Below are 25,442 nucleotides of genomic sequence, written 5' to 3'. Positions count from 1 at the left end.
AAGAGGCTTGAATGGAAAGAGACAGAGACCTCTAGAAGAAGAACTGATAATGCCCAGTCAATGGGTCTTTTAATTAGTCATAGTGAGTGAACGCAACAGCTACATGTCATCTTGGATTGTGAGAAATTCAGGAGCTGCTCTTTGCTTTGCTCTGCCTGTTTTCCTCAGTAGGCCTTATTTGTCACAAAGCCAGCAAACCCTTCTTCAGGGGAAAGCCGATCCGCCCGAGCCACGTTTCAGCGTCTTCCCTTGCCTAACAAATTCCTACGAGTCACTCACTCTGAAAGGGTGCATTGTGATTCAACCAAACACTGCCTACACCTCTCGTGGAAAAGGGGAAAAGGGAAATGGGAGTGCATGTGCTTTCTGTGGACTGCAGCTCTCACACTTGCCCACAAGCTTTCCCGCCTGCTCTGAGCTCACTCTGAAATCCACAGTCTGGCCATAGAAGAAGGGATGCTGCCTTCAAGTGCTGCTTGTAAAACTTACAACTTGGAGTACAACTGTGAATGTGCTGAAGGCCTGGGTATGCTTGAAACACACACACACACACACACACACACACACACACACACACACACACACACACACACACACACACACACACACACACACACACACACACACTTAGGCTAAAGTAGACAAAAGATCAATGTGTATAGCTATGTAGCCTACATAAGAAAAGCGACAGACACAATTGTGCGAATAACATTGATTTGCAAGAAGTTTGTTGAACATTGTTGTGTTTGGATATTATAGACCAAATGAAAATAGAACACATTTGTTTTAATGGAGCAAACTTTAAACTACCCTCAATCCTTAAATGAAAAATAATATTAATCTGGAAGATGTCGTTAGTTCATCATCAGAAAACACAGGAAGCTAGGTAAATATTCACAGCCAGCAAGGCTACATAATGTAGGCCTAGTAGGCTACTGATAGTTTGAACAATAGCTGGTGGTCACAATGAAATGTAGCCTCCTATAGCGGCAAAATGAAGTGAAAATACGGTTAATCAAGATCCAAATATTTACAAATCAAAACTGAATCTGTAACCTTTATCATTAGGCTATTATTATAATAATTTATTTATTTATTTATTATTAATATAATAATTTTATTGTAGGCTATCTATTTATTTAGCAGTTCGTCGTTTCCACAACAGTTGCCACAGTTCCCACAGCGCCTGAAGTAGACACGGCAGGCGTAAGGGGAGGGGGCGTGGTTATGTTAATGAGCAGCCCATGACTGAATAGATGCTCCCAGCTTCAGAGAGGGGGAAGCAGGACACTTGCTGCGGGAGAGAGGAGCCAGAGGACGGACAGAGACAGAGACAGAGACGCTCCGGACAAACCGAACAGACCACTTTCACTCGAGCTCACTTTCACAACATCCCAACATGTCTTCAAAGTGTCCCAAGTGCGAGAAGACGGTGTATTTCGGTAAGTGATGCGCGCCTCGTTTGCTCCCGGTTGTTGAATTTACTTTTTTTTTTTTTGGCTCGTGATGGTGATCCCGCTCGTTTGCCAACGTACAGGCTCGTGCCCTCCTGACAGAGGGAGCATGTTGTTGTTTTACATGTCTTTGTTGTGGTAGGCTACTGTTTCTTTAATTAGTTAAAACAAAACAAAAAATGAATGAATGGTGCAGAAAGCAGTTTATGCCCATTCATTGAAAACATACTTTTCACACACAACTACAAGGTAGGATTGAGATGATGATAAAATACAAACTTTTTGAAAGAAATCAGGAGTAGAGTACATTAGGATATTAATAGTAGTTTTTGTGTTGTAGCCTAATATTAGATCCATATACAGTAGTTCAGTGCTGCTTGAGGAATTTTCCCAGTGGTGGGAAAAAATGTAAACCCATCCTACATTTTCCAAAATGAGCTTCTCACATCAATTAAGTTAAAAGCAATTCCAAGATAAGGTGACTATTTTAAGTAAAGACTCATGTAAATCATTCACAGGGACAAGAATCAGTGTAAACAAAACTCATATGATTCAGTGTTTTCATAAATCTAGACTCTTTAAAACTGTATAAATCTAATGTGAGAATAAACATGCCCTCTCTGCACTCGTATTCAACAAAACTTTATGATTTATCTTATTCTGTCACTGATCTGTGATCATTTTTTAATTTGTTGTCTTTGGTAAACATCCAAGCCTGGCAGTTGGCTGAGGAGGGTTTGCTGATGGAGGCCATTGCCAAGAGTGCAGAAAATGCCATATGCTGAGATTGCCCACTCGCTGAGGGAGCACAGCAACATCATGCTGTGTCAGTGGGATGAAAACCTGTGAACGCGCTTCTTTTGCACTCTCGTATACAAAGGTGGGAAAACAAAACACCCACTTGGGGCAAAGAGCTTTGACTCGCACTCGGTCGCAGTGAGGAAGACGGCATCTTGTGTCTCCTGTGACAGATGTTTCGCAGAGAAGGAAATGCACAGGGACGCAGAGCAAAGCAGCAGATTAAAGGAGCTTACATTGTGAAAATAAACACAAATTTACGTTGCGTCTTTTGCATCAGAAGGCTGCAAATTATGTCTGCTCTTATTTTGGTTTATTTTTAGGGAAACATGCTGCTGTCCTGTTGAAGCTGGAGTAATCCAGCGGTTGTGTTTGGCCCACGTGCTGGGCACAGAAAAAAAAAACAACAACAACAACAACAGCACAATCATTCCTCGGCGCTGATCTTTTCTACACTTTGCAGCACACAATCGGAGCTGTCACGGGGGTCAAAATCAATTATGTGAGTGGATGGAAGTCCTCTTATGTAACAGAGGGTGGCGGTGGCAGCTGCTCATCCTATGGGTCCCGAGAGTCACTGGCACGGAATAATATCTGCACAAATGAGATTTATTTGTCTCTAATATAGACTTCATGCATGTCTGAGTATCCATTTGCGCCGTCGCTTTAATTCGCTGCAGCCAGTGAGTCACAGCTTTCTTGGTGATGTATGTTGTGTTTTTTTTATGTAACATACTGAGATCCAGCCTCCTGGAGTTATTTTTGGTCGGGGTGTGTCCTGCTGGGTGGAAAGTGCTACTATACAGATGAGGAGGAGGAAAAGGATGATGATGATGATGATGAATCGGCTGCACACGTCAAACAAGACCAGGGAGGACGTAGAAAGTGAAGGGAGGTGTTAATCGCAATATTGAAGTCATTACCAGGGAGGCAAGGAAACGTTTGACAAGACATGGGAGAGGTCAGGGAGGCAGAGGAGTTGAGACTGGGCACGACGTCGATGATGAATCTCAGAGCGGCTCCACCTACACATCCTCCTCTCAAGACGCTCAACTCTAAGAGAAGAAAGAAATCCAGTTCCTGAGGTGAAATTTCAAGTGCAAAAGTGAGAAAACAGGCATCAATTCACTGCATTTCTGTCCCAATTTGCTCCCACCTTTCCTCCTTGCGGTGGTGGTTGCCGCTGTGCTGTATAGAGCGGAGTTTGGCCCACCCTGCAGTTACCCACCTGGTCCTCCAGCTGGTGTTGCCCAATATTGGATTTTGGAGGCCAATATTCCTTGAACACTTTTACTATCCTCCTCTTTGCTTCCGTATGAAAACACGTCATGAAGTGGCAGCGGTGAGCCACAGTCTGGGATGGAATTTTTTTTTTTTTTTTGCTTTCATCATTTTCCGTCTGTTACTTTAACAGGCAGCTGTTTTGTAGCGGTGACGGCTCAATTTCAAGGCAAATGTTGACTGTTCCCTCTGACTTCAAAGTGTCAAAAGTTGTTGTAATGCTTGTATTCAGAAAAATCCAAATCCAAAAAAGAGAGGGGGAAACCTTCACATGCCCCTGGTGTTTTCGAACATCTTTAATTATAGGGGTTGAATTCAAATTCCAAGCATCCACGTTGCGGCCTTGCGGCATCTGTCAGTTCCTGTGCTCAGAGTACACCAGGGACCACTGGCAGACATGTGACCGGGCCCAGTGGAAATACATTGTTAGCGTGTGAGAGAGTCCATGCAGAACACAACACAGCATGGCTCACTAAATCTCCCAAATTCTCCAGACCCCAAATTCAGCTGAGCGGGTCCAACTCCTGCTCATGACAAGTTGGAGCAATGCATCTTTGTGCAGCTAAGTGAATGAACAAGAACTTAATGGGAGCTAATGGTGCTCTGCTGTGAGTTGAGTTCCTCTTTCATTCACAGATTCCTCTCACTCTCACCCTCTTTCCTCTTCTTCAGTCGCTCGGTGTTGCCTCAGGCCCTAAATTCCTCTTCTACTGATTTTTGTTTTTGTTTTTTTATTTTTTTAAACTGCATAGACTGGGGTGGGTGGGTAAATGGGGGGTGAGATGGCTTGCCTTTATTTAAACGGAGACTCTCAAAGCGCCTCATGCATTATAATGAGAAACGACATCTCTATTCACACAAGGCTCTTTCTTTCTGTCTCTGTGCACGTTTGTCGTCCGAGCCAGGCAGAATACCTTCGTCCACTCAGCCGGACGATACGGAGCAGTGCACTGATTCCCACACACCTTCTTTTTTTTTCTTATCCCACTTTCACCCCAAACATCCTCACACAATACCCCTTTTTCTTCTCCCCTCTTTTCTGTCAACACTAGAGTACCCTGTTTTCCACTTGGCTGCCCAGTAGGCTGTGTGAATGTGCCTTGTCAGTTATGTAACATCATTTCTTGAGTCGTTGCCTCCTGTTCAGTGCCATTGCATAACCTGCCAGATACTGTGTACCAGTCAATGAGGGTACTTTTTCTCTGCCTTTTTGGAGGCACAAATATGATCCCCTAATGGAGAGGGCATTAAGCTTGGCGCTGGAAGTCAGACTGCTCCTCCCCTCCCTTCGCCTCCCCTCCCAACACAGGTGAAACCATCCACCTTCCAACAATATGAGCTGTTAGATAACTGCACGGAGGAACAAAGGCGGCTCTGTCCACTTAATCCAAATGATTTATGCTTTAAATTTATAACTCATACTAAAAATCAAATATTTGATAGAGGTGGGAGGCCCTGCAGTTAAGTATAATCATGATATTATTGTAGTTTTAAACATTTTGTGATCTCCTCTCCTGAGTATTGCAGTAACACATTGTGATACATTGCGATTCATTACCGTTTTACATTTCAAATCATGTCTCAAAATCTGTTTTAATCTAATAAGATAAAGTCTATTTGTCTCACTTTAACCATCTTTATTCTTGTAAAATTGGATTGTCAAGCAGACGGACTGGCCAGCACAGTCATGTGGTGGCAATTGTCGTCCGACAAAAGCTTCAGCCATCGTTGTGTTTACAGTACTACACAGAGGACACTACTGTGAGTCGCCATGGGAAAGTGAGCAGACGGGGCCGGGGCGAGCTGGCTATCATGCTAACTCTGGACCCCACAGCAGCACATAATTGTCAAAAATTCTCAACATTAATCTTTATGCTCTGTATTTTCTGCCGTGCTTCAGATGTTTGAGGTTGAGTCGTTATATAATACAAATCCAGAAGAAGACAGAAATTCAATTGGGGAGCAAACTGTGGCCAATTGAAAATATTTTAAATTGAGCCTTTATCCTGTGGCTTTGTGTCTCCACGAACAGAGACCAGAGGGAAATGAAGAAAGACTGGAAGACAATTCAAATTCAGAATAGATAAATCACCAGTATTTCCTTTTTTGACAGGCCTCACCCTACTTGCACAAGGGTTTCATCATGTGATGTGGAAGACGACATTAGAGTTCATTAGCCGACCATTAGTGGTCCAGTCTGACCAAGCTAGACAGTGTCTTCTTTAGTTGGCTTCCTCTTTATTAAAACAATGTGACAAGGCTTGGTTTGTTTGGTTGTGCTGTAAACAGATACACAAATCACTCCTCTTTTGTTTTCACCCCTTGGGGCAAGTTCACAGGCCTGAATGGCTACTACACTTGTCATTTAGATGTATTGCGTGGTTAAAGCACATACGCATACCAAAAACAAGTGTAGCTAAATGAATAAGACTTCAAACTGAGGAGTCATAACTCAAACTGACTTATACATAACTTAAATGTTACTTACTTTGAACAGTTTCAAAAGGAATACCCCACTGCACCGTGCTTTCACATAGACAGTCAATTTTATTAGGCCCCTTTTATAGGACTCAGATGATTTCACTCTAAGGAATTTAAGCACGGCTACATTTTATGCCTCTGTCATATGATGTCTGACCTTCTTCAAGGGCTGATTATCCACTAATGGGCCAGATCTGAAGGTGTAATTCTCCTGATACCGACCTGCTTCCTCATGTGAAGACATGGTCCACTACTCTGTAAGCAAGTCATGAACTCCGGATCTTTTTGAAGTCCCCGTAGCTGGGACACAGTGTCCTCACCGGTTAGAGAGGAGATGTGGTGTAAGCAGGCTCAGGGGTTCAGGGGAGGGCGAGCAAGTCACCCAGACAGGGACTGTGGAGAAGCACTTTGCCTGCGGCTCCTCTGACCGGCCCAGACAGGATGCGAGTTAGCTGCAGCCCATTTACGTCAGCCAGCAGGATTCACAAGGTCGGCCTCTTTTATTCACAGAGGGAGGGGGGGGGTGGGGGAAGGAGGAGGAGGAGGGGGTGGGGGGAGAAAGCCTGGGGAGGAAACCTCGCCTTGGCCGAGGCGACAGACGACCTCCAGAGCTAAGTTTTGCCACGGGGTTGCATCAGCCACAGGGAGAGACGGATCCAAAACGCATGTTTCCTAGAGGCTCTCTCGCATCGGCCTCCACCCAGCGCAGCCAGCGTGAGCACCACAGGGAGCTGCATGCACACATTGACCCAGAACAAATCAATTCTAATGTTCAACAACACACCACTGCCAGGGTCAACCCACTATTAGTTTACACAGCACTAGCAGAGGATGGTCCTTTGAAACCCCCAACTTTTCACATATTGCACTAGATTCTTTAAAAAGCTTTAACAACCTATCAAGTATGGATTGGTTATATATGATGTGCAATAGTGTTAAAGCTTGCACTTCATACACCTAGTTTGAAATAATGAGTCAGTTGACTAAAATAAGGTGAAAGAAAATCTGTCTTTTGCTTTTCTAATTGGCTTTCTCTCACTGTAAATACAAAACAAGGCATTTCAATTCAGATAAGAGGTTATAATTGGCTCTTAATAGATGAAAGGACTCATCATAATTTGGAAAATACTTACAGTCCACATATGTTTACTGTTTTGTCCTTTACAGCAGAATAACTGGCATGATCACTGTATGTGTGATTATATAACTGTTACATGTCATGATCATGTGAACTGACCTCACAGTAACGCTCAATAAACTGTTGTATAGGATGTAGGATGAGGATGAATGAGTTGGGCTAATGCACAGTTTACACCTCAGCTGAAAATTCACTTAAACTCACTTCCCTTGGTGAAGTCGAATTCCTCTCTGTGCAGCGACTGAATGGCCATTGTCTTTAAGTTAAGCAAAAGGTCACAAATCCTCGAGGCTGTTTGTGCTCCGGAGAGTAGAATAGTGAGAGGATGCAGAGAAGGAAACACAGGCTGCTTGTTTTTTCCTTTCTTATATTTCTCCTGAGAGGTGAACCAAGCTTTTTTTTTCACTCAGTGCACCTCCTCGTGTTCCACTCTCGCTTTGCCTCTGGGATCCTTCCAGTCAGTCAATCCATCAGTGAGTCAGGCGGGCAGTTGGCGGTGTGTTTATTGGGACGTGCAGTTATCACACACTGCTGTGACAAAAACCCAAACAGCAAAACACCCGCGTGGACTCAGCTGTCACTGATGGATGAAGGGGATGGGAAAGAAGATGGTGAGATGGCAGCGTGTATGCATGAGTGTGTGTTTTTATTGTACGAATAGCTGAACAGATGGGTCCACAGTACCAGAGGGTGCAACAGAGCTGATTCCAGCCAAGCGAGATGTAGAAATATTTACAATAACATTGGTTACATCATGAACATGACTTGTGCAAAAATGTTCCTGAGCCAGTGATTTGCTCTACGACTCTTTTTGATGATTGAATTCAACCTCATGCTCATGTTCGCTTCTTTTAAAGCCGTTAAACATCCAGAAGCGGGAGCCTCTACACTGGCTGCTGATGTCATCTGGTTGTACGTAGACCTGCACAGCAACACTGTTGACATCTCCTTTATCAAACACATTAGATCTCACCCCGTCCTCCTCCTCCTTGTTGCCCCCTGATTGAATTATTGAGTGATAAGAGAGCACCAATATGAGATTTCCAAGCCCTCTTTGCATTGTGGGAGTTCAGTTCAGCTGCTCTCTAACTTGCACCAGCACTGTTATGACTTAGAACAAATTTCCTCCCTGACCCGGGGTGAGTCTCGGTCCACCGGCTGCTCTGGAGTTTGGATGCCGCTGCCCTGTCACTGTCGACAATTAGACAAACTGCATTCAAGTCATCTGGAGAAACGGGCCCATAATGTTTTCCCTCTGAAGACTCCCTTGTTAAATTCTCTTGCTTAATGTTCTGTCCTATTACGGCGTGTTTGTAGGGCATTTGTTGCAGCTCTGATCCCTTTACAGGCCGAGCGGCTCCGTCTTGAGTCGTAATTGGTTTCGCTCGTAACGCAATTTGAAGTTTAAGCGCATCATGTAACAGAGCAAACAAAATAAATCGAATCACAGCCGGCCTGATGTTCTCTGATGTGCCTCTATCGCTGGATTGGACTCTCTAGCCCGCTGCAATATCACATGAGTAATTAGTTTCTAACAATACTTGATCTATTTGATGTTGAATTTGTTGTTACCCTTTGCATTAGAGGCCGTATGACTTCAATTTCCCTGGGAAAAAAGGTAGCCTCAATTAATGTCTCATCAGGGGCCATGGCTTTTTCTTCCTGAAAGCTAATGGACTCATGGGTAACATGTTATTGAAAAGGCTGTATAAAAAAAGGCTAAATTTAGCCAAAGCTGAAGTGGCTTCATCCATTATGGTCTGTTACATTGTGTTTGTAGCCTTGAAATGGGTTGCAGCTGTGTAAAGTGTAAACATGTCTTACCGTACGAAATCTGAAACATCGCAGTTTCAATGTTTTTTTCCAGTTAGTGACATATAAAGCTCCTAAATCACATCCTTGTGCCATGGGTTTTTGCATTACACAGAGTGCTGTGTTTATAAGAGATGTTGCCTCTTAATCCGCTGCCCATGTAAAGCTAACAGTGGCGCTGATAACGTAATGTCATTTTCATTGGGTGTGAAGCCAATTTTATTCTGCACTTGAGCCTGTTTGGTAATTTCCTGGCTGCAAATCAACTTAACTTATGTCGAGCAGGGCGGAGGGCCACAGCTGAGGGTGTGTTGACGCACGTCAGGCGTGCATCGCCCCTGTCATTCATTTCCACACAATATTACTCCTCTGTTGCCGCTCGCTCAGATTACATCTTATTACAAACTCATACATAAATTTATGTGGCTCAAGTTGACTGACAATGCAACACGGAGACTCTTCACAATCACAAAGCGCTGTCGAGGGCGCTCGGCATCGCCTCCTTTACTTTGATTAACGGCCAGTAACATCAGTGAGACCAAGCAATTGTAAACACAGAGGCTTGATCAGAGGAGAAGGAGAGTCAGCAGCCGGCTGTCTCGCTGATGTAAACCTCACTGACAGTGCAGCCAGTGGAGTCGACCGCAGCACTGAAGAGCTTAGACCAGGAATTTCCAAATGAAGCTAAGCAGCTTACAGTGGTGCAGGTATCATATGGTTATGGTGATGACCTCTGACTTGCATTATGTTTCCGTTTTTCTTGTTCTCTCGCCTCTGGCTTAGTGCTGCTGCTGCAGTAGCATCATCTGTCTGTCTGTCCCTGTCCCTCAGTGCTGCGCATAAATAATGACTGAGCAACATTGTCCACAGGCACAATGTGACTTCTGAACACCTGCAGCAAACAAATGTGATGGTTGAATATTCTAAATGAGGTAAACTAAACTTTGTAGTGTACGATTTATATTTGGAACATCTGTGGAGCAGCAACCACCAATTGTGGTTTTAGTGATGACATTATATATTCATCTCTGAATGAGAAACAATTAAGCTTTAAGTGTGGAGGAAAAATATCTTTAGTGAGAGTTAAAGGGATATTCCTATGCATAAATTATGCGTAAATTTAACCCATGGTCTAAAGCACTGTGACACCGAGTTAGACCCCCCCTCGAGAGATGAAGTCTGCTGACCGCTAGCTTCTTTAGTTGTAGCAACTTTAGCAAAGACCACACGATAACAAATAGCGCAAACCAGGCAAAGCTAACAGATGTTTGATGCCTTGTATTATATGATGGTACCCTGCTTGTACTGTTGATGAAGTTTGGTGCTGTTCTGAGCATTATTTGTGGCTATGAGTAGCTTTTTGAACGCGGTTTGCACGTGGAAAAATACACTGCGCTATTTGTTATCGTGCAGTCTTTGCTAAACTAGAGAAGCTAGCGGTCAGCAGACTTCATCTCTCGAGGGGGGGTCTAACTCTGTGTCACGGTGCGTTAGACTATGGGTTAAATTTACGCTGGAATATCCCTTTAAGTGGTTTTATCCGACTCTGTATGGAAATGGAAGCAAACCATTGGCCACTCACACGTGAAGCCCAAATCAAGTGACCACCAGGTTCTTGGTCACCGATCTGACCAAGTCCCTCCTCCTCCTGTGTGATTGCTCACTTTGGCCTCTGGCATCAACAAGGCATTTTCTCGCAGAGAACTGCAGCTCACTGGATGTTTTCTCTTTTTCGAGGCCGTTCTCTGCGTTCTCTGCAAACACCAGAGATGGTTGTGCATGAAAATCCCGGTAGGTCAGCAGTTTCTGAAACACTCAGACCAGCCCATCTGGCACCAGCGACCATGCCACGTTCAGAGTCTCTTAAATCACTTTTTTCTTTTTTCCTCATTCTGATGCTTGGTTTAAAGTTCAGCAGATAAATGGACTGAGTTGCTGCCATGTGATTGGCCTTTTATTTGCATTAATGAGCAGGTGAACAGGTGCAGCTAATAAGGTGGGCATGATTGTATGCAGGTGTGTGTATTTCCAAATCGCTCAGTTGACCACAGTTACTCACCTCCAATCAGGGTGCAGAGACATCTCAAAGATAATCAACAAAAATGTTAAGCGTCTTCGTAAAGCGTCTGAATACTTACATCAATGCAATATTTCAGTTTTACCTTAAATTTTTAAAACGGTATCTCCATTGAGATTTATTGAGAGTTTTTTTTTATTTTTTAGCATGAGGTGTCTTAACACTCTCTGGATTTGCTGTGTGTGTGTATATATCAACACCAACTTGTTATGGGAGAAAACAGCTTGGCTGAAAGGATTTGGCACTTCCTCGTCGGTGTTGACAATGTAAATGTGAATTTCCGGTGAGACTTCCCTGGGAGCAGCAGCTTGTTTGCTCACACAAGTCTTTACCTCACGTTGTTGCTGTAGCGAGGTAAAGGAGGACGCGGTGGCATTTCAGTCGCTTCATTTGTGCCCACGTGTGCTATTCTGGGATACCGAGAACTGGCTGCCTGTCATTATTATGTAATTTTTTAAAAATTGTATATATAATTTATATTTCTCTCTCTGTTTCCGTGTAACACGTCAAACCGCGTATGCATACAGTATTTTCTGGATTAATTTCAGCAGTCGGTGGCTATATGAAAGATAATAAGCACAGAGGCTGGCTTGAAAGCTGGGGGTATAAACATCTGGGCCAGATGCAGATCCCCTCCACCTCCCCCACTCTGTAACTCCCACAGCACATAATACAGACAGACAGGCTCACCCCTCTTACAATAACAACTGCCCTTTAAAACAGGGAGCTGTTAAACAGTGGGCTTTGTTACCACACAGTCATATACAGAGGAATGAGGACGTTCTGGTGAGGCTCTGACGTCTGCGTCCATTCATACACTGACTCCTCAGATCTGAACAGAGGTGTGTCTGCAATTCATGAGTCAGTCAACGACAGATACACACAGACACACTCGTAGGAATACACAACACTGAGGCCACACTGGCACGGGCTCCTCTGTGGTCTGTTTATTCAGCCTCTTTTTAAACAGTGTCGAGGTGTCGCGAGGTTTATGGTTATCCTCAGATTTAGGAGGAAATAAAACACACACACACACTCACTCAGTGCAGACAGGTTAAGCTCCTGCTGCTTCCTGCTCTGTCTGTCTTTACACATTGTGTCAAGCTGTTGAAAGGTTTGTGATGATTCTCTAATTAACCCTTAAATGGGCAAGCATATATAAAAATTTTGGAAAAATAAAAAAATGTTATTTTCTAATGTTTCTAGGGTAGAATAACACAATTTTATGATTTTTTTCAAAATATGACCTTTATTTTTCATTTTAGAGTTTGTATCTCCCAAGATACATTGCCCGTTTAGGGTATGAATTTGCCATTTACCAATTTATCAAATATTTCATTTATGAACTTTTAAAACATATTATAAGCAATTAATTAGCCACTCTCTGTGGCTCTGTGTGTGTGAGAGTGTGTGTGTGGAGGATAAGACCACTTGGCGCGGGATTCAAACCGGGATCACATGCAATTAGGACTATAGCCTCCACACTGAGCTAAACACCGCTCCACAACACATCATGTTTTGTTGCAGACAGATGCTGTATCTATCACTGGATCTTTTACATAAGAATTCACTATACTACTCTAATTATTACCTGAACATCCTCCCTCTTTTACTGTCGTTCGCTCCCTTTTCTAATTATTTGTTGCCTGTCTTGATCAATAGATGGTGGTACTCTAGTAATATTCCATTTTCAATCTTTAACACCTTTATATTATTGATTATCTGTAGAGTTTAGGCTTCCAAACATAAGTATATCTGAGAGTGATTATGCCAGTTTATATACCCCTGTCTGGACAACGTATCCCCCAGGATACAGACATTCAATGCCTGTTTATCAAAGTTGTATTAATGATATTCATTATTTTTCAACAAGAATACATAAAATTGTCCTTAAAGAGCAATAATTTCAAAAACAAATCCCCCCATAATGTAATTAACAAGAAAAACCAAAACACTTAACTTATGTCTAGTGTCTCTGTACACGTAGGTGGCCATTTTGGAGTTTGACATAAAAGTATCAATTTAGTTTTGAATGCTGCCATAAAGTCACATGACCTGGGTACTTGACCCATCCCCCCTTAAGACTTTCTCATGATATTAAGTTCAGATACTTAATGCCCCTCCCCCCCACAGCCTGCCAAATGTCTGTATCCCCCAGGATACAGAAACTGTTAAAGGGTTAAAGAGAGATTTAAAAGCTAATTTTACACACCGAAGGCTGCATGCACTCACACAACATGTTAAATCTTTGCATTGTCAAACATTGTTTGACAGGTGCAGCTAAAGTTGAACCACTGAAATGGGTCTGGGATCTGGGATGTAGGTTGGGAAGAGTCGCAGCATGAACAGCAGCAGTCTGTGTCTGCGCAAGATGCATTCAGGTGTAGTATTGAGTGTAGGTCACCTTGGTTTCTTGATGATTATTGATGTCACCAGCAATAATTAACAATCCACTGGGATGTCCCATGTGATGGTTGTGGCTGATACGAGCGCTGGTAAATTCCCCGGTTGGATAGTTTGACCAGCTCTTCATGACAGATCACTCCGCCAGTAGAAAACTGTCTTTGGACACAACCACATGATCCGTGCAGGTTTTCGTCCACCACCATGATGGGACCCACCCTGCAGCGGTGAATGCAGCTTTTCCTTTTAACTCTAGTGTCATGTGGAGGATTTGCTTTCCATCCTTGATTGAAGAGCATTGATTGAATCGCAGAGTGATTCATTACAGACTCTCTCCTTTAAATAACAGTATCCTTTTAGAGTGGTTTTTACATCTACGGCAGTGTCTTCCGGCCAAATCAGCATTCCTCTGCTCTCATGTTGATTGGCAGCCCCCCCTCTCACCCCCCCACCCTCCATCCTCAGCTACTCTCCAGGGTCTTGTTGTTGGCCATTTGTCTCAGTGCTGTAATTGACATGGAGAACTGACAGTGAAACTGATTGGAGAGTAAACAGAGCTCCCCACAGGGAGTCATCAGGTTTCCTACAGCAGTGCAGAGAAGCAATTAAATACGAAAAAAAATCTAATTTAACTTTATTATCAAAAGAGTAAAGTGCATTTGGTCAAATGTTTTAAGATCAAATCTTCAGTGTCGACTGGTCCGTGTTTGTTTGAATTTGTTAGTTACTTAACAGTTGGCCTCTTTTCTAATTATTTTTTAATTCAAGACGCTATCAAATTCACGCTATAATTTTTGTTACATCCATATTTAGTTATAGTTTGTCTTCCAGTTTTGTTTTTCTTAATTTTCTGGTGTTTTTGGACTGCACATTGTCAAATCTCTGATGTCTGATTCAGTTTTGCTTCCTGACACGAAGCCGACAAAGGAATTTGACATCGCTCTAACAGGTTATAGTTCAGACAGTAAAGCTGCGAAAGAGAGGAAGACCCGGAGGAAGCAATTGTCTGTATGTCTGCATATACTATATCGTACATGTGCGCATATGTTTGTGTGTGTGTTTCTTGACCGAAGGTATGTAGGAAACCGACCCCAGCATCCGGCTATTTGTGCCCTACCCTGATAAGAGAAGGTGTTTCCTCTGCTGCCAGCACGACTCCTTAGGGCCCATTGTGTGGAAGCTGCAGAGATTTATTATTGGAAAGGGTATAATTAGGGTCCTTTGCTTGTCTGGAGGGGCGGTCGGCAGTCTGGAAGAAGAAGAAGGCGACGGAAATGGGGTTGAGGGAGCCGTGTGCAGAGGGAGGGGCCTACTGTAAACTGGGGGATGGGGTGTGTGTGTACGTTTGGAAGGGTAACACAAAGGATTTGGAGTAGATGTGTGCGACCCCCCCCCCCCCCCCGCTGCTCCAGCTGGACTGGGACTCACGCCACTGTCTGCCTATGTCGCAGTGACATCATGACAACATCCTGTGCGGTACACAGGCTTTCCCCAGTACCCCCCCCCCCCCACCTCCCACCCCCCTTGTTCCCGCCCGTCCAGAAAACAGTCACTCATTTGACACGATGACAGGATTTCCATGGAGGTTTGGCACACAAGCTGATCATTATTGTGGAGAGTGAAGCAATGAGGGGACGTCATACCGCTCTGCCATGAGCGATTGATACATTATAACACACACATAGGCTGTTGTTTAGAATAATGTATATAAATGCAGCTTTATGTGAATGTTTACACTCAACCCCCTGTCTCTTCTCTTGTCTTTTGTCTTTCATGTGCAGCTGAAAAGGTGTCATCACTGGGGAAAGACTGGCACAAGTTGTGTCTCAAGTGCGACCGCTGCAACAAGCTTCTTAATGCTGGAGGCCACGCTGAGGTCAGTACGACACCACCAGGCAACAGTGCACACCGCTGTCCTGTCAACACTGAAGTTATACACATTTGATACTCATTTTCTATCTTTCATAGTTCTATAAGAAATAATTTTTTCATCACCAGTAAGTAAATGTCTCAGTCAAGCAAATAGAAAACGGTGATTAATGGAATAGTTGTATAATAAAGACATCATCTCTGATCATGATCCATTTTGTTTTAAGCTGTGTGGCAGTGCTTTAGGAGAAAAAAGCTAGACTGCGTAGGAGGAAAACATCCCTATCTTTGTAAAAACCTTAACAAAGCAGAAAATCACATTCCTGCTAGACACAATTATTATTTTGGGATTTTTTTTTTCTCACACTTATAATATCTGCACCTGCAGTGACATGTAGATGCAGCCGATTCAATCTGTGATTAAAAGTTACAAGACAAAGCTCTGTTTTTTAAGTATTACTGTATGCCAAAAGATCTGGCAACCACTGACTAAAAATCATTAATTTAACTAATCGCCTCAGCACTGTGCATCATAAGCCATCAATCAATGAAATCACAAGCTGTCTCTTGCTTAAAACCACTTTAACTTGGACTTAAACACAGGTTTAAATTAAAGTACAGTAGTGTTGATCCCACAGGGTCAAATGTCAACAAACTGTGTGCCACAGGTCAATGACTCTTATTGTGAAATCTAACAAGGGGGAAGCCAGTGCTGCATGGTTATGTATTGACTTATTGACAGTCAGCCTTTATTAACAGTGAATCCTCAATGAACCATGTCAACAATTCATCAGATACTGTGGCTTTTCAGAAACGAAACGTTACTGTGCTTCTTTTCCAGTATGGAAAAGTATGATCACCGTGATAGTTTTTAACTGCAGGATTTAAAAAAGGTTTACAGAGTCTGACACTGTATTACAGTGGGAGAGCAGTGTTCAGTTGGTTATTTCATTCACAGAACTTGTGCGTTTTCTACAGGAAATTGCTGAGTGAATGTCCTTTTTCCTGCCTGGTAGCATCTGTCAATATGGTTTGTCCTGGTGGGAATTTGAACTCCCTTAACCGTTACAAGCTGAGTTGCCTACAGATCCCTTTTCCTTTTTCTGTTACGTAATCAAACTGCAGTATCGCGTCTCAACGCTGATTCTCCCCGACTGTGACCCTCGAACAAACACTGCCGCTGCTGCTGCTGCTGCTCACTATCTGGTGCTGTCACTCGGGGGATTTTCTTATCATGTTGCTTTTATTTTGACTTCCACGACCCGGCCAACGGTTCGTTTCTCACCCACTCTCCCTCTCACTGCACTTTTCAGACTCTCCCGCCTCTTTTTTTTCTCTGTCTCTCTCTCTCTCTCTCTGTCTGTGCACAAGGAGGATGTGATCTCAGCCTTTTTGTACACAAAAGCGATGTCCCTGCAGACCCCAAAGGATGCTGGTCCTGCTGTTTAATCTCTGCATGATTACAGTAATGTAGTGACACAATCTCTCTCAGGCCCACACTCTCCATCCTCCTCCCCCCATCCTCTCTCTCTCTATGCACAACATCCAAATCCTGCCCTGGGCTGCAGCACCGTGCCACGAGCCTGACTTTAGTAGGCAAAACTCGATGCTCAATCATCGTCATGGAAACAGAGTGAGGCTGAGGGATATTACATGTAAAAAAAAAAAAAGTGAAAGCAGCTGTGGGATTGTCTGGGAGGGTGTTTGATGTCATTTCAGGGCTGGTATGCAGAAGGTTATGAACCTCAGAGGCTGCAGCAGGGAAGGAGGGAGGAGGTGGGGTTGTGGGGGGGGGGGGGTCTGTCGTCTGCGAGCTAAGGGAGAGCAGCAGCTTCCTGTGGCCGGTGGCACAGAGCCAGGCTGGAAAAGACAAGGTGACAAGTCTCCACTGTTGACCCTAAATGATCACGGCTCTATTAAAGCAAACACCTTCTTCTCTGTGTCCGAAACAGAACATTTAAAGAACCAGACTTGATGGTGTCTGTGGACAAGACGAACCGTACGTATTCCTAAAATAACTTGCGGCTAAGACAAGTGGACTTTGTGTGTACGTCATCTACAGTATAAATCAAGGAAGTGAAAAGCAGAATTAAAGAGACACAGCAGAGCCAAGCCAGGAAAAGTGGGTTAAATTCATCTGCTCATGAAGCAGATGCGATAAGACTGAAAGCTCCAGAAGAAGGAATAAACAGACATTGAGCCCTTATCAGCTGCTGTTTTTAGGGTCAAGCATAAACTGTGAAGCTTAACCCAAAAATTTGCTGAAAGCCAGATAAAAATGCACTTATTTTAATTTAAAATCGTGCTTCTATAATGATCATATCTAGACTGTCATCTGCTTTATGTACCGGTACTGTAGATATGTCCATAGTCAACAGTGGAAACAAGACCTACTGACTAATGTAGAATGACTTTTAATGGTGCAGTAAATGTGTCCATATCAATGTTTTTAATCGCTCAGTGTTCAAAGGAAACTTAAAACAAAACCCAAACAGTTTCAATAAAGCGCCACAATGACTCACAACAACAGTTACAAAACACAGAGAACAGAACCAGAGATTTTGTCGCTTCCATTATTTCCATGTCAAAACCAGGCGCCTGCTTTCTTTACCCACAATACACAATACAAAACACTGATGATTCAGATATTTGGGTGTGTTATGGTAGAAACATTTATTGTAGCCTTGAGCTGCGAGTTTCAAACAGAGACGGGCTACAGGTCAGAGGTCATTTCTGAAGACTCAAGTCACAACAGACTTTATAGACTTTTCCACATGTAAACACACTACGATGTATGAAACCAGAGGAATTCCTTATTAAGACAATGTGTTTGTTAGATTTTCTCAAACATAAACAAAATCCTGTTTGAAAACGACTCCTACTGTGATCATGTAGTTCTCACCATTTATAAAGTATCAGCAGGTTTCTGATTCAGTAATGACACGTAGACGTCATGGTGAGATTCACACAGTATCTGCTTTTTCACACCATAGTTCTCCGTTTAATGACAGAAAGGAAGAGTAACTGGCTTGTTTTGCAAAAAATGCAGCTCTGGTTTTTTACTTCCCCTCTTCCATTATCAAGTTATCTGCACTTTTCTGTGGGAGTCTCCAAACAGTTTATATTATTTTTGTGTTAAGAGTAACAAGCCAGAAATACATTTGCATTATCACAGCCATGCTTAAGTTGTGACATCCCTGAAAAGTCTGACTTATTCCTAAAATAACTAAGAGCTGAAAGATGTAGTGACTTTGCCATGAGTCTGTAAATAAAGGAAGCGAAAAGCAGAACAAAAACAAAAGGGTTCAAAGTTAATCCCCCTCCTTCATCCTGGTCTTGAATTCTAGCGAAGCAGCGAGCAGAGGCTGAAGCGAAGGAGCAACAGAGCTTCAAAGGAGGATGAGGAGGAGAGCAGGTTAGGAGAGAAAAGACGAATATATTGAGATGAGAATACATATTTCAGTGTCAGGATGTGGGAAGTTAACTGCTGGGAAGAGAGTGGGCTGAGCAGCAGCGATGGATAATCCATTTTTAGGGTCCCTCGGCCTCTTCATGTTTCACAGCCAGTGCTGGTGCAGCAGGCTCTCAACAGACCACTCGGTTCATATGACAATGAATCCCTGTGTGTGTGTCTGTCTGTGTGTGTGTGTGTGTGTACTGTCCTGAGAAAGTCATCAGTGCTCGCTGTCTGCTGCACGAACCCTCACGGATCTCATAAATGTCAAACAGGACGTGTGAGCGGGGCGGGCTGCGTGGCTGCTTTAACAGTAGCTGATCCTATCATGGTTAATGCATTATTAAAGGTGAGGGAACAATCCTTTTCACTGCTGCACCATCTTCTGAGGAAGAGGAGCTCATGTGGCCGAAGAAGAAGTGTCCCTTGTTTCTTTTTCTTTTTTTCTTTTTTTTCCTTCTCTCTTTTACCCCCCTCACCCTCCCAGGGTCTGGCATCCAGCCCACTGCAGTTGCTTGGTTCCTCTCATTTTTGGGCATCGGGCTCTGGACCAGTGGCCACCCTGGCCCTCGGCCCTGATCCCCTCTACCCAAGCTGGTCACATGCTCCGGCTGCAATCATCGCCACATTCCCAGCATGCATCAGTAACAGGCCATCTATGTTTCCGAGCCCCCCCCCACCCCCCACCCTCCATCTCCTTTCAAGTCATGTCAGTTGCACTGAAGTGTGGCGATGAATTCATCAACACAGACCTGTCTCTTAGAAACAGCCGCCGTCGTTGTTATGTGTTGAAGCAACCTGTGACAGTGACATCATCATCATCATCATCATCATCAGGCGGCCATGAGATGGAAAAAAAAATCTATTCAGTTTCCGTTTTTGGACACATTTTTCTCCACCTCTTCTTCAAAAACCAAAATATATGATGTCAGAATAAGTGTGTCTCATAACGTCAGGGTGCAGTTTTTTTTCTTTCATCTGCGTCATCAGGTTTGATTTTCATCCTTACACGTCTCCACTGTTTGTTTCATCCGTATCTCATGTTGTCTCTCTCTCTGTGTCTCTCTTTCACAGCACGATGGAAGGCCCTACTGCCACAAACCGTGCTATGCTGCCCTCTTCGGGCCAAAAGGTGAAGTACATCTCGTCCTATTCCACAAATACAGCTTCACATTTGACATTGACACATCACAACATAACAGTGGGTCATGTTAAGGATCAATTATGCGTTATGAATTGATTATGAGTCATGAATGAGTAAAGGTTCTAGTGAATTAGTGAATGGTGAACAATGAATTATGTGGAGAACTGTAATTGGGAAAAAAAAACAAAAACATAAATGAATGCTGAAATAAATTCACAAAACAATAAATTGTGATGAATTCAGAATTATTTTATTCCTTTATTATTTCGGAATAAAAATTATAAATAAAAGCTGGGTTTCGATTCAAATCTGTATGTGTTTATTCATGTATTTCTTCATTTATGTAATGTGTTAATTGACTGAAACACATGCTACTGATGTTAGTTTGCTTTATTTTGTGATCGATTACATACATTTGCTTATTCATTTATGTACTGGGTATTTGTTAAGGCATTGATTTTTATCTATTAAAAAATATTTGTGTTTATCAATATATTCAACCTTTTTTCTTTCATAAATTTGGATTTTTCTTCTTCAGCAGTCAGGTAAAGTCCAGATTTCACAATCTGAATATTTCTTCCCCTTTGTTTTGTCTCACAGGTGTGAACATTGGAGGAGCAGGCTCTTATGTGTATGACACTCCAGCCAACAGCAACACCACCAGTGTGGATTCAGCTGCCAAAGCTGAGGAGAAGCGTACGTACGCACCTAAGGCGCCATCGAAAGGTAAATGAGAATCATGTGTAAAACGCACATATGGGTTTGGTTTTATCTCCAGCAGGATTTTGGTGTTTTTTTCAACAAGCTGTTGTTGGTCAGAAAGAAAAGCTGCTGTTGACTCAGTGATAAGAGCATCGATACACAAAGCCTCCTGGGACGTGAGGGGGGTTTTCTCAGACGTGTTAGATAAGGATTTCCTAGGAAACGCACTCTGTCAGCAGGAACAAAATGACGTTTTTCTTAGTGATCAATCTCTACTGTGCAGTTTCCAGTTACTGTTTTCCACCAAGTAAACTCATTATAATTTTTTCGGTGTGCAGCAGGGGAACATCTGTGTTGTCATTTTTCTTATGTTTATGTATAAAGCTAGATTTCTTCATGCACTGTTTATTGTTTTACTCTATTCCTTGTGTGTTTCTTCCTTCAGCTTTTTTTTATGTTGGCTTGAGCCTCTGTGCTTTTATGTACATGTGTAGTTTTTTTAATGCCAGAATAAAACCAAACTAATCCAGTCCTTTTGGCACCATCTGCAGTTCCCAGTGCAGCACTGCATGCAATCAAACATCCCTCAGTTGCCATGACTGGCTCCTGTAAGGAGGAGTGAGAGAAGTGTTTTAAGTTGGCAACCAGAATATCTATTTGCCTTTTTACTCAATAATTCCCTCTTGAAGCTTATAAAAGCTGTTTAGTACCTGGCTCAAATTAAATGTTTTTCCTCCACATTATTAGTACACTGGATTTCACACCTAACTGGAAGAATCAGTAGTTATTTGTGGAACCATTTTCCTTTGCTATATCCATCTTTTCCACTGTTGTAATGTGTGTGTGTGTGTGTGTGTGTGTAATGCTTTTGGCAGCTGGCGGCATCACCACTTTTTCCGGAGAGGCCAATCTGTGTCCCCGCTGCAACAAGAAGGTGTATTTTGGTAAGTACCGTAGTTCCCACCCTTCCCAGAGTTAAGGAAAGAGGCGACAGCAGTGGGTGTGGATCGATCGTGAAGTGGTTGCCATGGTGTCTGACAGGTGTGTTTATGTGTTTGTGTCACAATAGCTGAGAAGGTGACATCACTGGGCAAGGACTGGCATCGACCCTGTCTGCGCTGTGAGAGGTGCAGCAAGACTCTATCTGCTGGCAGCCACGCAGAGGTGAGAAAGAGACGCTGTTAGGAGGAGGAAGAGGTGAAAGGTCAGAAGGACTGAGATAAAGAAAGGATTACTTTTTTTTTTAACATGTGATTCACCCACCTTCCTTCTCTGGTTGGTGTATAATTAAGTTACATTTACATAACAATATAAAGCAGCATATTTGTCCTTTATTAAAACCCTTGAAGAATATCTCTTTAAAGTATGTTAGTGGTGTGATTAATCGTGATTAAAATGTCTAGATCGACTGACAAACAAATTTAAAAAAACTCATTAAAAAAAGAATGGAAACAAATAAGGACAAAAAAACAAACAACAGATATAACTGAACAATAGTGTGGCATGTATTGGGAAATCCACACCTAATTAATCCATGATACACAGCTGTGTTCAAGTTAAATGTCTAGACACTTTATTATGTGATTTCCAGCCTGTCACCACCACTTCATTGAATAAAAAAACTTTTATGACTCTTGCAGTTTGACTCTTTTAGGACAGGAAAAACAATACTCTCATTGTTTTAATGTTTGCAATCATCTTTTTCTTTTTTATTCCAGCATGACGGCCAGCCCTACTGCCACAAGCCCTGCTATGCCGTCCTCTTCGGGCCCAAAGGTAACCGCTAGGGGGTGCTGTCCACCCACCACTTATCAGCTACACTTGAAACAGAATGTCGTAATGTTTGCGCTCTTGATCCAAAGCTGCACTCGTTGCACAGAATTAAGTGTTACTCAACGGTCAGTTCATCATAACATTTGCCTGCAGCTTCTTGGGCCTTAGTGGTGGTGGTGGGGAGGGGGTTACGCTCTCCAGCCTCTCCTGCTGCTCATGTTGCACCTTCTCTTGCCCTCTTCTCTTTCCCTAACCACCCTCTGCTGTCCCTGTGGTTTTTCCAGGCGTGAACACTGGTGGTGTGGGCAGCTACATCTATGACAAGGAGCCCAGTGCAGTGACCCAGCCTTGAACCTTTGTCCCCCTCAGCCTCATCCCTCTTCTCTACACAACACTGACCGTCAACCACAGTATTATTATTATTCGTAGCCTTTTGTTTATGCTCTTTTTCCCCACCTGTGTGTTCATACCTGAGACGACCAGACCGCCTTCTCCTCCGGATCCTTTCCCCTCCCCCCAACCCTCCGTCTGTGCTGACCCTGCTCCCAGCAGCACCCAGATCAGATGAAATTATTGATTACAAACATGTGATAGATACCTTGTATTTGCTCCAGGACGTCCCTCAGCACAACCACACCCAGCATTCCCACATGATTAAATATTTGTTAGAGAATTTGAACTTTTTTTTTTTGTATGTCAACACTTTAGACGTCACTACAGTGAAGCATTAAGGTCGTACAATTCAATTTTGCACCAAGAGAACAGTGAGAGGATGTTTTGACAGGATGTATGTTTAAAATAAAATTTAAAAAAACAGAACAAATCAGATGGAGAGTGAATCTCAGGTTTGGAAACGTACACTGTGCTGACAGCTGAGGAATCTCAACTGAGAGGCTGCTGCACGCACAGCTGGTGCTCAGGAGGACCATGTTGCCAATAATAAATAAATAAATAACAATCTGTATTTTACAATTGCCATATTTACAGTTTGGCTGCCTGATGACATTCCTTATGTTAAAAAAGTGAGATTTTGTTTTAAGAATTAACAAAAAAAAAGAAGAAAAAAAAGTCCAAACATAGTGGATAAAAAGGTGGGAACCTGCACCTGTGAGGCGACTGTTACATGACTTTCAGCATCCATGAGGCTGTATTGACACTTTGTACTTTTTGAGCATGTATTATTAACCAGTTTTATGGCAGAATCTGGATTATAAAATGATGCGCTAATAAATAACGTATTTGTCCCAATTGTTTTATACAGTACAGTACTATTTTTTAAAGCGTTGCAGAATGTGGGTGAAGTTTTGGAAAGGTTGGGCTGTGATTTGCCAGAGGGAGGAACGTGTATTTATTGCTTTTACGTCAAGTCCTTAAATTTCATTAGCCAGAGTACTACTACCCCTTTACGGGACTGATTATGTAGGAGGTCAAATGAGGTGATTTAAGCTGTAAAATTCTCTATGATCAAGATTTTTATTGTTATTTTCTAATGAATAACCCTGCTGTTATTTTCCAAGAGATGACACACTATTTGAAGTATTTTTTTTTCTCTCGCCATTAGCAGGAACAGTAGCTTAGCTTGTAGAAGACGAGACACTGCAGACAAGTCATTCTGTAAGAATGTGCATTCTAGTATTATTGTACATGACTGTTACTGTGTTTGTTCATTACCTGTCGGGCATCGTAGGGCGTTGTAGACACTGCAGGGCTCACTGTCTGTAGAACTGAAACGCTGCACTTCAGCCCTGCTGTATTCGTCTTTTTAATCCCTTGAATAAATATTTCAGAAACTTTTCTTCTGTTACACTACGACTATTGCTTGACAGATTATGAATTGCAATAAAGAAACATTACATGTGATGTGAGTTTGCAGTGGTTTTTGTTGTCAAATTATTTGTCGAATTGCTTTGATTTTACTTGACGGAAAGTGAGATTTCATAATTGGCATGAACAGAGCAACAGTAATCTGTCTGACCTACACACATGCACACACACTAAGCTATGTCAAAATGATGACGTTTGCTTAAAAAAAGCAGTTACTCTCTTGTGAACAGTTCATTGGCAAAAACAAGGGAAGTGATGGCATCGCCCTTCTTGTACAAATTGCACCATCAAGCTACAACAGCCCACGAGAGAATATATAAAGCAGAGACCGTTAAACGTTACGAAAGAAGAGTAAGCATGTTCAGAAAACTTTCACTGAGTGACTCACTGGCTTAAGAAACTCATTCATCTCAGGTCAATCTCAACTGCCATAACCGCCTAGTAACAAAGTCTGGTTTATGGTGTGTTGAGGTCATGGGTTTGATTCCCATGTCGTTGACAGAGGTCACACCCCCGTGGCACTCTCAAAATGTCTGCAAGGAAGTTTTCTAGTTCAGTTTTTGTTGTTGTTAGGTGTCCCTGATATTTTGTCCACCCCTTGCAAGCACATCATGCTCTGCAGAGGGAGTAAAACCAGTAGTTCCTGGTTTTTTCCTAAAGGGAAGCGGTCTGAAATGACTGGAAGGTGCCAGCTACACTGATACTGAGGCAGCAACACTCATCTCAGCTTCACACTTCCATCCAAGTATGATGACTGACAGCAGGAAGAAGAAAAGCTTCACCCTGCTGCATGGTTTCACTCTTACCTCTCTTTTTTTTCTTTTAAAGTTTCACTGCACTACAGGTATGGTAGCATTGCTGCTGCTGCATGCACACACACACACACTCATGCAACGCTGCACGGTTGCACACGATGTCATCATTCTCAAAAATCAAAATATGAACTAGCCCTCCCACATTTCCTGCATTCGGTCTCATTCAATAACACTGTGGAAACATCATTGTACCGTTGAACTGGGCCGCACCCGGGAAACTGTACTGTATGTGTTTTGCCTGGATACCAAACAGATGTCATCATATATGGAGCCACAAGGCCGCCTACATGTGAACTCTTTATTGTTCTCAGATCAGTAACGACACAGCCACACACACACATACACACACACACACCTCAGAATGACTGTGTCCTTAATGGAGACTGCCAATTGAAACCATCTGTTTCAGATAAAATT

At 42.8% G+C, this 25,442-nt stretch overlaps 1 protein-coding gene across 1 annotated transcript; it reads left to right on the top strand.

Annotated features, from left to right (window-relative positions):
- Positions 1-1,284: 1,284 nt before the first annotated feature.
- Positions 1,285-24,181, top strand: crip2 (cysteine-rich protein 2). The gene is made up of 8 exons (XM_085766599.1): positions 1,285-1,442; positions 15,226-15,320; positions 19,842-19,899; positions 20,512-20,637; positions 21,489-21,557; positions 21,683-21,777; positions 22,332-22,389; positions 22,671-24,181. Exons 1-8 carry the CDS (start codon positions 1,400-1,402, stop codon positions 22,736-22,738), a joined length of 612 nt encoding a protein of 203 aa, XP_085622725.1. The 5' UTR covers positions 1,285-1,399; the 3' UTR covers positions 22,739-24,181.
- The last annotated feature ends 1,261 nt before the right edge of the window (positions 24,182-25,442 follow it).

Source organism: Trachurus japonicus, chromosome 22, assembly GCF_045865225.1.
Source record: "Trachurus japonicus isolate A0001 chromosome 22, Traja_1.0".
Classification (NCBI taxonomy): Eukaryota; Metazoa; Chordata; class Actinopteri; order Carangiformes; family Carangidae; genus Trachurus; species Trachurus japonicus.
The sequence above is the reverse complement of the archived record's forward strand: the minus strand, read 5'-3'. Positions and strand labels throughout refer to the sequence as shown.

What these genes read in the sequence shown, in the direction of transcription:
- crip2 (XM_085766599.1), top strand. Translation starts at nt 1,400, where the DNA reads ATGTCTTCAAAGTGTCCCAAGTGCGAGAAGACGGTGTATTTCG. An exon ending in ATGCTGGAGGCCACGCTGAG is followed by an intron (nt 15,321 to 19,841) that starts GTCAGTACGACA and finishes TCTCTTTCACAG; the next exon opens with CACGATGGAAGGCCCTACTG. An exon ending in CGTCCTCTTCGGGCCCAAAG is followed by an intron (nt 22,390 to 22,670) that starts GTAACCGCTAGG and finishes TGGTTTTTCCAG; the next exon opens with GCGTGAACACTGGTGGTGTG.